Here is a 10,991-nt window from a genome sequence, read left to right on the forward strand (position 1 = left end):
GAAAGGCCTAAATGTCCATTGCCCATGGTGATAATGTGAGGAAGATTGATAACTGTACACATAAGTTGCTTAATGAATGCATTCTTTTTGATGTCATATTATAACATGTAGTAATGTCAACAAACTCCATGGAAACGAAGCACACCTGTCACAATCACATCACTGATAAAACGTTTTAAAACATGAAATGGGGTTAAATGGTGGATTAATGAGGATGAATCAAGTGAATTACTATGTCCAGTGTCAAAACTCAGATTTACTTGACATAAAGTCATACTCTGCTATTGACATTAATTAGGTTGACTTCAATAAACAAATAAATGTGAAGAAAATATATTCCAAGCCTGATGTGTAGGTAGACCTATTACAAGTATTGGCAGGTGACACGTGCAAAATGTTCCATCATGAGAACCGGTCCGATTTCGAAAATGGGAAAGAATTTGAGGCATTTATTTAGCTCGCTGCTCGTAACAGCACAAGGTCCTGAAATAATTCCATCAGCTACACCACTAGGTACGATATTTGGCTAAATCTGTGCATCACACTGAACAGCGAGCACCTTTCAGCGTTGGCCTATAGCGGAACTGTGCGAGGGGGAGGGGAGCCAGACAATTTGGATAGATTTTTTTTGACTCACTTTTTGGGTACCCCTTTTCAGTAGCACATGGAAGAAGGAGGAGTCTGAGCCGGGTGGAAGAATAGTGCTTCAGGACAGACAGAATGGGAGGGAAGGGGGCTCGGATTTCAGCTTGACAGGGGGCAAGGGGCTGGACTGATATTTGGGAATATACAAAGATTCATTGAAGGCAACGGACACATAAAACTGCAGTGCCTGACCTGACGCGGGCCGGTACTACGTTTCTGCAGCGGTCTGGGTCTGGCTTCCCCATCGGTTTTTGGAAGGTGGTTGAATGTATGGTTCGGCTCTGTAACTTGAAACACAAAAAGAGAGAGAGAAGCCAACTTCGTCCCTTCTTCTGCTTCTCCCCCGAAGGCACTGCATGTCTAATATTTAGACATGTTCAGCTTTGTGGATTCGAGGACTGTACTGCTACTTGTAGCAACTCAAGTCGTTCTATTTGCCGTTGTCAAATGTCAGGACGAAGACCGTAAGTGGCAGTTTTTTTTTCTCTAAAAGATTGATTTGAAAGAAAGTGAGTTGAATTTATTGAAATGCTAAATTAACTGAAACAGAATGTCAAATGCAACTTTTGAGAACTTTTATAACTTTACTTGCGGGGAAAGTTTCGTAAATCTCTAGCAATAAGTCACATATATTTGTGATACTTGTCCATTGTGAATATGATATTTATTTTATTTGTAATTGTTGTTAATTGTTTTTCTGCTTGAGGCGATGTAGTTGTAGGATCTGTATATTCACGGTTAAGAATAGGCTATGCGCAATTATTCCCATTCCACAATTTTCAATATCAGAGATCAATAGAATTTCAATGATTTGCGTAAAAGTGATGGACTCAATCTTGAGTTGCTGACCGTTTTCATTTTGTTGGTCCAAGTGCAATAAGGTGATATGAATGAAGAATGTGCTGTCTAAGACTCTGGGTTATTGGAGATTCTAAAACGTGTCACTAGATTGTACGCTCTCAGTTCAGTACGAGGGTGACGCAAAAACAGAACAGTTGTACGAAAATTCCACTATATGCCACATATATCGAGCCGTGAACTCTGACGAGTTATCCCCCACCCCGTCTCCTCTCACGAGTTGCGCTGCTGCTGGACCGGACACCTGCGGGTACTTTGGAGACATTCCAAAAGCCATTTGACAGAGATTATTATTTTTAAATTTGACACCAACTTCGTTCATTTTGAAACGAAGCAAAGGTGCTCAGGCTCAAAGGCCTTTGGGTGAAAACGCGTTAACATTCCTTTGCTCTCAGAGAGCACCAAGGCGAATCCAGGCGTGTTGAAGCGGAATGGTGGACTATAGCGAATATCTTTCTATGCCAAAAGCTGCAAATTATTATATGAATATCCCAACCAGCCTCATCATAAAATACCCATGATTTATTTACCCATGATACCCAAAATACCCATGACCCGTACACAAGGCCCTGATATTCTGAAATCATGATTCTATGCCACTTGAAACCCCACTTGCATCCCTCTCTATAACATTGGGATATTACATCCCTTCCTATAACATTGGGATATTACATCCCTCCCTATAACATTGGGATATTACATCCCTCCCTGTAACATTGGGATATTACATCCCTCCCTGTAACATTGGGATATTACATCCCTCCCTATAACATTGGTATATTACATCCCTCCCTATAACATTGGGATATTACATCCCTCCCTGTAACATTGGGATATTACATCCCTCCCTGTAACATTGGGATATTACATCCCTCCCTATAACATTGGGATATTACATCCCTCCCTATAACATTGGGATATTACATCCCTCCCTATAACATTGGGATATTACATCCCTCCCTATAACATTGGGATATTACATCCCTCCCTATAACATTGGCATATTACATCCCTCCCTATAACATTGGGATATTACATCCCTCCCTATAACATTGGGATATTACATCCCTCCCTATAACATTGGGATATTACATCCCTCCCTGTAACATTGGCCACATTAACGAAGCGATATTGGGATATTACATCCCTCCCTGTAACATTGGCCACATTAACGAAGCGATATTGGGATATTACATCCCTCCCTGTAACATTGGCCACATTAACGAAGCGATATTGGGATATTACATCCCTCCCTGTAACATTGGCCACATTAACGAAGCGATATTGGGATGTGTCTGGCTTTGCAATAAATTCAATCGATTTAAATGTAACAATTTTAAATGATGATTTCATCCCTAAAAACTGTATCGGCTATTTCTGGGGGCAGTTGAGAGTGTATGACGGTGGACGGAGGCCAGGAATAATGGTCCATCCATATGATTTTAGTGTTTCCATCTGGTTCCTAGATTAACGCCTCGGTCCGACAGACTGGGTGGGATAAATGCTATGTAATAAGTTCTGCTGTTCATTTTGTATTTTATTATATAATACAACATTTTTACTAGATATGTCTGCAACAAAAGTTCGACATTCACATTTTACTACTATTTCTGTCAAGTCTACGGATACAATTTGATGCATACATTGGATAAATCCAAAAATACACTATCGGTGTGATCGAGCAGCCCAACCTCACATTCAATTAGCGCATATATGTACAAAATGTAAATTTCAGCAAATTTTGATCGAGGCATAACCCAGCCAGCGGCAGTGACAGTAAGAGGGAGAACGAACGATAGTCTGGTATGAGGACTACTGGAAAAAAAATAGTATTAAAGAGAGAGAAGGTTTGTTAGTATTATTCAGCTAAGGCACATTGTTTCATCCGTAAGAGTTCAGATGAAATAAGACAACAAAATGACAATAGTAGAGTAGCAGAGAGGAGAGGGGGGAAGGGAAAGGGAAAGGGAGATACCTAGTCAGTTGTACAGCTGAATGCATTCATCTGAAATGTGTATTCTACATTTAACCCAACCCCTCTGAATCAGAGAGGATATGGTAGTGGTTTGAAAAATATAGAAAAAGAAAGAGAAAAGGAAAAATATTTTGGCCCCAAAAAAACATGAGACAGTCAAGTTAACCTCTCGGAGAAGACTGAGACCCCTGGAATATAATGCAAGTTGTTGTTCTGCTGAGAGAGGGAGAGAGAGGGAGAGAGAGGGAGAGAGAGGGAGAGAGCTACTGGAGTCGGCAAGACTAACAGGCTCAAAGGGGAGCAGTAGTTCCAAGTACCTGGTTGGCATCAAGTCACTGCAAGGTGGAGGGGGTCAAATCTTCACCTTCCTGGCCATGCCATGGAATGATAGGCCTATGTGGAGAGAGCTGAGTGGAGTGAGGAGATATATCAATGGTGGGTTTCGATTGCACACTATTCCCTATTTAGTGGTCAAATGTTGTGCAGGAAATAGTCAATAGGGTGTTAGGCCTTGGTCAAAAGTAGTACCCTAAATAAGGACTAGAGTGCCATTTGAGACGCAGGCCTACCTATATCCCCATGCCATGAAGGACAGGCATATGGAGGGTTGGACGGCTATGGAGGTATCCTATACTCCACCAGAAAGTTCCAATGAACTAATTCAGCTGGGAAGCACAGTTAAAACGAAAAACTTCACCTAAAAAACAATATTTTGGTATTTGTTTCAATAGTCCATTGTTGATACAGTCCCAAAATGATGCAAAACATTTTGGGACTGTATCAATAATGGACTAATGAAACAAATACCAAAATATTGTTTTTAGTGTTTAATTCCTTTAATTCCAATATCGTCCTCTGCCACACACCCGTATTCACTTTAACATCCTCATTGTTTTCTTCCTAGAGGAAACAGTTGGCTGTAGCCAACACATGAAGAGTTAGATTACCACTTGTCCCATGCATTCATTAAGGCCAAATATAATAAGTTAGAACAGAATAGAACAGACTAGAATAGAATAGATACTTTTTGAAATGTTTTTCTACAGATATTGAACATTGATTAATCAGAGCTTCAATAGGCCTTACATTTGAGCCTGTGTTGGACAATTGAGGAGATAGGCCCATATTAATTGACCTCTTAGAAACCAATATCAAGTAGGCCAACAGGTATGTGAATGAAAGCTGTCCTTTCTCCATTCCTTGACGTGTTTGAACTGGCATCTGACTAGGCAGCTATGGCTTCCAGATGGGTGTTAAAAGGGCCCTGTGTTTGTACAAGGCAGTAGCTTGTGAATTGCCCTCTCTGTCCCTTTAAGAAATAGCCTCATTCATGGCCTACTCAGGTCCATTGGGTTACCAAGAGCTGACCAGGCCCCACGCCTTTAAAGGTAAATATATCTACTGTACATACAGTGCACTCCATGCCTAATGGAATGGCCTGATCGGCCTCCAAGAGGGTTCTACATGGAACCAAAAAGGGTTCTCCTGTGGGGACAGGCAAAGAAGCCTTTTGGAACCATTTTTTCTGAATGTAGGTGAGAACGTTGTCACTCGTCGCTTCAGGTGAAAACATAATTTCCGCCTATAACTTTTAAATAAGGGAATGAAATTGGGTGTTTCATGTGCATTAGCTTAGGCCTGTGTTTTCGATGTCTTAGTCTGTGTAGGATATTATCAGTTATATTTACCTTAAATAGTAAATTAGAGGGGAGAGGTTCAGGCACGAGACATGGTCCACTGATCCAAAATGATTGAGACACTTCCCAGGACGCTCTTGAAGAAAGATGTCACAGCAGGGAAGTGGAGCACTCCAGCTGTTTTGTGAGTTGGTGCTGCCCCCTTGTGGTTGATTATGGACCTAGAGGTGAATGTGACTCTGTGCCTTTGAAACAACGGATGTTTTTAAAAGTGATGACCTTGACCTGGAACACGGTGGTTCTATAAACAAGTAAAGGTGCAAATAGCTTTAAATAACGGATTTTCTTTGTTTTTGGTCTTGCTCAGTCTGTTGTCTCTTATACATGCTGTTGTGTAATGTAAAGACACTAACTCTTATTTCTTGAACTGCATTGTTGGTTAAGAGCTTGTAAGTAAGCATTTCATGGTAAGGTGACAAATACAATTTGTTTGATTAACTCACATTTTATCCCTAGGTGCTTGGGTGATTAATGAGTGATGCATTATTGTCTCTCTTCCTACCACACAAACACACACACACACACACACACACACACACACACACACACACACACACACACACACACACACACACACACACACACACACACACACACACACACACACACACACACACACACACACACACACACACACACACAGAGGACCCAGGCAGCTGTATGCAGGACGGACAGAGCTATAGTGACAAGGACGTATGGAAACCAGAGCCGTGTCGTATTTGTGTGTGTGACACGGGAACTGTCCTTTGTGACGAAATAATCTGCGAGGAGATTAAAGACTGCCCCAAACCCGAGATCCCATTCGGAGAGTGTTGCCCCATCTGCGTGCGGGACGGGGAAGCTCCCCCAAGTGGTCGTAATTTATTTATTTATCTATCACACATAAATAAATTACTGTCTGTCTGTGGAATTCATATTGTTACTTTTGGGAGAAAAACAGCATAAGGAATAAGGCGGCATCTTCTAAGGATGGCTATTACTGTAGACCTGTACCTCGACCTGTTGCTATGACTTCGAATGTCATCATCTGACCATATATAATGTCACCATTTGACCCTATATGCTGTTCTTGTCCTAAAAACAAATGAAGAAGCAAAACTATAATAACAAAATCAGAATGACACTTCTGTATGGTTTATTTCAAAGCTTCAATGTTATTTTTCCACAGTTGGTTCAGCTCACCTTAGGCCTCATCTTGTTTGGATATTACCTCAGCCAGACTACCATCCCCAGTATCACGAAGACATGTGGGAGACATTACAGAAATACCTCACTTTAACAGACATGGCCTAGCATACTGACTACTGCTGCAGACTCTCTCTCTCCACGCAGAATCCAGCTAATCTGATTTGACAGAGAGAGGAGGAGTGAGAGAGCGATATGGTCTATGAAAGGTGGTTAGAGGGAGAGAAAGAGAGAGGAGGGGAGAGAGAGGGGAGGGGAGGGGGGAGAGGCGAAAGAGGGGAGAGAGAGAGGTGAGCGAGAGGAGATAGAGAAGTGAGAGAGAGGAGAGAGAGAATTGAGAGAAAGAAGAGAGAGAAATGAGAGAGAGGAGAGTGCGAAGTGAGAGAGAGAGAGAAGTGAGAGAGAGGAGAGAAAGAGTGAGAGAGAGAGGAGAGAGAGAGTGAGAGAGAGGAGAGAGAGAGGAGAGAGAGAGAGAGAGTAGAGGAGAGAGAGAGAGAGAGAAGTGAGAGGGTCTATGGTAGGTGGAGCAGGGCTATAACCCTCTGGGAAAACAATAGCATTAATTCTGCTGCATCTAGAGACTGGCAGGGTTCACATCCTGGGTTAATATCCTAACAACAAGGGGCCTGTTGTGAGATGGAATTGAAAAGAGATGTGGCCATAATTTGCATTCATCTCAGCTCTTTTGATCTGAACTGAGCATTCGAAGTTTTGTCATCAAATGCATTTGAAGAGCATCTTTGAAATCAGAAGTGTCGTCTGAAGAAAAATGCAATTTTATACATGCTTTATTATGCTTTAAACATGATACATAATAATTGATGCTTTATTTTACTTGATACAATATGATATTAAGGGCTTTGAATCATTCATTTTAATATCAACAGACTAAAAGGCAAGTTAACTTCTGCTATTACCTTTTCAACTGTACTGTATTTAAGTACTGTATTTTTGACATACTATAAGCAATCACTGTGCAGAAAGATGCTAACACTAGCCATGTAACTTATGTCAAGGTAACTTATAGCTAAGTCACTTATGTCAAGGTAACTTATGGCTAAGTAACTTATGTCAAGGTAACTTATGGCTAGATAACTTATGGCTAAGTCACTTATGGCTAGATAACTTATGGCTAAGTCACTTATGTCAAGGTAACTTATGGCTAGATAACTTATGGCTAAGTCACTTATGTCAAGGTAACTTATGGCTAAGTCACTTATGTCAAGGTAACTTATGGCTAAGTCACTTATGTCAAGGTAACTTATGGCTAAGTCACTTATGGCAAGGAAACTACACTTTATTATTATCTTGCCCTATATTACTCATCCCTCCCTCCCTCCCTCCCTCCCTCCCTCCCTCCCTCCCTCCCTCCCTCCCTCCCTCCCTCCCTCCCTCGCTGGCCCTCCCCCTGCTTTGCTTCTGTCCCCTGCTTTTACCTCCTGAGATGGTGCTTCAACCAACAAGTTGTCTGAATCCTCATGGGTTCTTTGGTTCTATGGGTATCTACAATGTGATTTGGTGGTGGTCAGCCAACGGTATTCCATTCTTCTGCGACCCCAAATGGCACCCCGATCCCTATATAGTGCACTACTTTTGACCGGAGCCCTATGGGAATAGGGTACCATTTGGGATGCAGACTTAGAAATCATTAGTTGAGGTTATGAAACAATACTGGTTCCCTGTAGTCTGTCTGTCTGACTGGCAGTGAGAAATGACAGGCCTAGTGGATTATGTCGCCAGCATTATTTTAACATCCATCTCTCTCCTTTCATCCCTCTCTTCCTTCGTAACAACAGGGGCCCCGGGAGCTAAGGTGAGACAATGTTGGGTTTTGTGTGTGTGTGTGTGTGTGTGTGTGTGTGTGTGTGTGTGTGTGTGTGTGTGTGTGTGTGTGTGTGTGTGTGTGTGTGTGTGTGTGTGTGTGTGTGTGTGAAGGTGATGAGGGCGACTAATACCAAAGCTGGACTCACCTCTGTGTTTTGATAGATGATGGTGATACTTTGATGTGCGCAGAAGACAGACAGTTAATAACAATGTCTTCTCCAGCCTCATACACAGAAGCAGTAGTGGTGGGAAAAGTCCCCAATTGTCATACTTGAGTAAAAGTAAAGATACCTTAATAGAAAATGACTCAAGTAAAAGTCATCCAGTAAAATAGTACTTGAGTAAAAGTCTTAAAGTATTTGATTTTAAATATATTTAAATATCAAAAGTACATTTAATTGCTAAAATATACTTAAGTGTCAAAAGTAAAAGTAAAAGTATGAATCATTTCAAATTCCTTATATTAGGCAAACCAGATGGCACAATTGTCTTGTTTTTTTTATTTACGGAAGGCCAGGAGCACATTCCAACACTCAGACATCATTTACAAATGAAGCATTTGTGTTTAGTGAGTCCACCAGATCAGAGGCAGTAGGGATGACCAGGGATGTTCTCTGTTTAGTGAGTCCTCCAGATCAGAGGCAGTAGAGATGACCAGGGATGGTATCTTGATAAGTGTGTGAATTGGACCATTTCCCTGTCCTGCTAAACATTCAAAATGTAACGAGTACTTTTGGGTGTCAGGGAAAATGTATGGAGTAGAAAGTACATAATTTTCTTTAGGAATGTAGTGAAGTAAAAGTTGTTAAAAATATAAATTGTAAAGAAAAGTACAGATACCCCCAAAAAAGGAAGTAGTACTTTAAAGTATTTCTACTTAAGTACTTTACACCACTGAGAAGCACATGCATGTCTTTTTTGAGTAGGCCTGGCATCCACACTTAATATCGCAGAATATCTGTTTCGCTATGTTTCAGTTAGTGAAGAAACACAGCAATATTCAGTTTGGATTCCAAGCTAAGAATGTTTTTTGTGATCTTTTTCCTAGCTCTTCTGTTGACTAAAGCTTTGTATTGTCATCCATAGGAATGACTTGCTTGTAGCTCGTACCAGTGCTCCGTAGGAATGACTTGCTTGTAGCTCGTACCAGTGCTCCGTAGGAATGACTTGCTTGTAGCTCGTACCAGTGCTCCGTAGGAATGACTTGCTTGTAGCTCGTACCAGTGCTCCGTAGGAATGACTTGCTTGTAGCTCGTACCAGTGCTCCGTAGGAATGACTTGCTTGTAGCTCGTACCAGTGCTCCGTAGGAATGACTTGCTTGTAGCTCGGACCAGTGCTCCGTGGGAATGACTTGCTTGTAGCTCGTACCAGTGCTCCGTAGGAATGACTTGCTTGTAGCTCGTACCAGTGCTCCGTAGGAATGACTTGCTTGTAGCTCGTACCAGTGCTCCGTGGGAATGACTTGCTTGTAGCTCGTACCAGTGCTCCGTAGGAATGACTTGCTTGTAGCTCGTACCAGTGCTCCGTAGGAATGACTTGCTTGTAGCTCGTACCAGTGCTCCGTGGGAATGACTTGCTTGTAGCTCGTACCAGTGCTCCGTGGGAATGACTTGCTTGTAGCTCGTACCAGTGCTCCGTGGGAATGACTTGCTTGTAGCTCGTACCAGTGCTCCGTGGGAATGACTTGCTTGTAGCTCGTACCAGTGCTCCGTAGGAATGACTTGCTTGTAGCTCGTACCAGTGCTCCGTAGGAATGACTTGCTTGTAGCTCGTACCAGTGCTCCGTAGGAATGACTTGCTTGTAGCTCGTACCAGTGCTCCGTGGGAATGACTTGCTTGTAGCTCGTACCAGTGCTCCGTAGGAATGACTTGCTTGTAGCTCGTACCAGTGCTCCGTGGGAATGACTTGCTTGTAGCTCGTACCAGTGCTCCGTGGGAATGACTTGCTTGTAGCTCGTACCAGTGCTCCGTGGGAATGACTTGCTTGTAGCTCGTACCAGTGCTCCGTAGGAATGACTTGCTTGTAGCTCGTACCAGTGCTCCGTAGGAATGACTTGCTTGTAGCTCGTACCAGTGCTCCGTGGGAATGACTTGCTTGTAGCTCGTACCAGTGCTCCGTGGGAATGACTTGCTTGTAGCTCGTACCAGTGCTCCTTAGGAATGACTTGCTTGTAGCTCGTACCAGTGCTCCGTAGGAATGACTTGCTTGTAGCTCGTACCAGTGCTCCGTAGGAATGACTTGCTTGTAGCTCGTACCAGTGCTCCATAGAGGATAGAAAAAAGCGTAGATGACAGGAATGAAAGAAGGTATTATCACTTTTCCATTCCTGAAGAATCACTCATATTGTTGTTTCTTGTTTATCTTTCCCAACAGGGTCAGAAGGGGGAACCAGGAGATATCACAGATGTAAGTCTGATCTCTAAAAACACTTTACTAGCACTGCTGTCTGCTGTCTTAATAGCAGGCCTTTATTTCATTTGCAGGCAGCCCCTCTGTGTCTCTCTTTTCCCACCTATTTAATAGTTGACGAAATAAGTTGTGTCTGTACATTAGGCCTACGTGGATTATTAGTATTAGTATTTTGTGTCTACCTGTATTACTAGAGGCATGCGCCATGAGTTTGCAGTAATAGTGCCAATGTGAGAATACACTAGAAATGACCATGGATGATGATTGCATAATTCTCTCTGCTGTGAAAGTGGATTGTTCTGGTAATTACACAGTAACAGAGGTCAGGTCTATTAATGATAATGAAAACAATCAGAAACATTTGTTCAGCACCTTTCATGCAATACATGGTGTTTA

General features: G+C 42.2%; 1 protein-coding gene across 2 annotated transcripts in view; it reads left to right on the top strand.

Moving 5' to 3' along the window:
* The first annotated feature begins 780 nt into the window (after positions 1-780).
* Positions 781-10,991, top strand: part of LOC115150060 (collagen alpha-1(II) chain) — an 82,885-nt gene continuing 72,674 nt past the window's right edge. Inside the window, exons 1-4 of one of the 2 annotated variants that reach the window (XM_029692965.1) lie at positions 781-1,109; positions 5,819-6,028; positions 8,157-8,173; positions 10,560-10,592. In XM_029692965.1, the coding sequence (XP_029548825.1) occupies positions 1,019-1,109; positions 5,819-6,028; positions 8,157-8,173; positions 10,560-10,592 (351 nt within the window). In that variant the 5' untranslated portion in view covers positions 781-1,018. The remainder of the gene's footprint in view (positions 1,110-5,818; positions 6,029-8,156; positions 8,174-10,559; positions 10,593-10,991) is intronic. The other variant, XM_029692966.1, reaches the window with a different exon arrangement.

The sequence above is a fragment of the Salmo trutta genome, chromosome 16 (genome assembly GCF_901001165.1).
Source record: "Salmo trutta chromosome 16, fSalTru1.1, whole genome shotgun sequence".
Classification (NCBI taxonomy): domain Eukaryota; kingdom Metazoa; phylum Chordata; class Actinopteri; order Salmoniformes; family Salmonidae; genus Salmo; species Salmo trutta.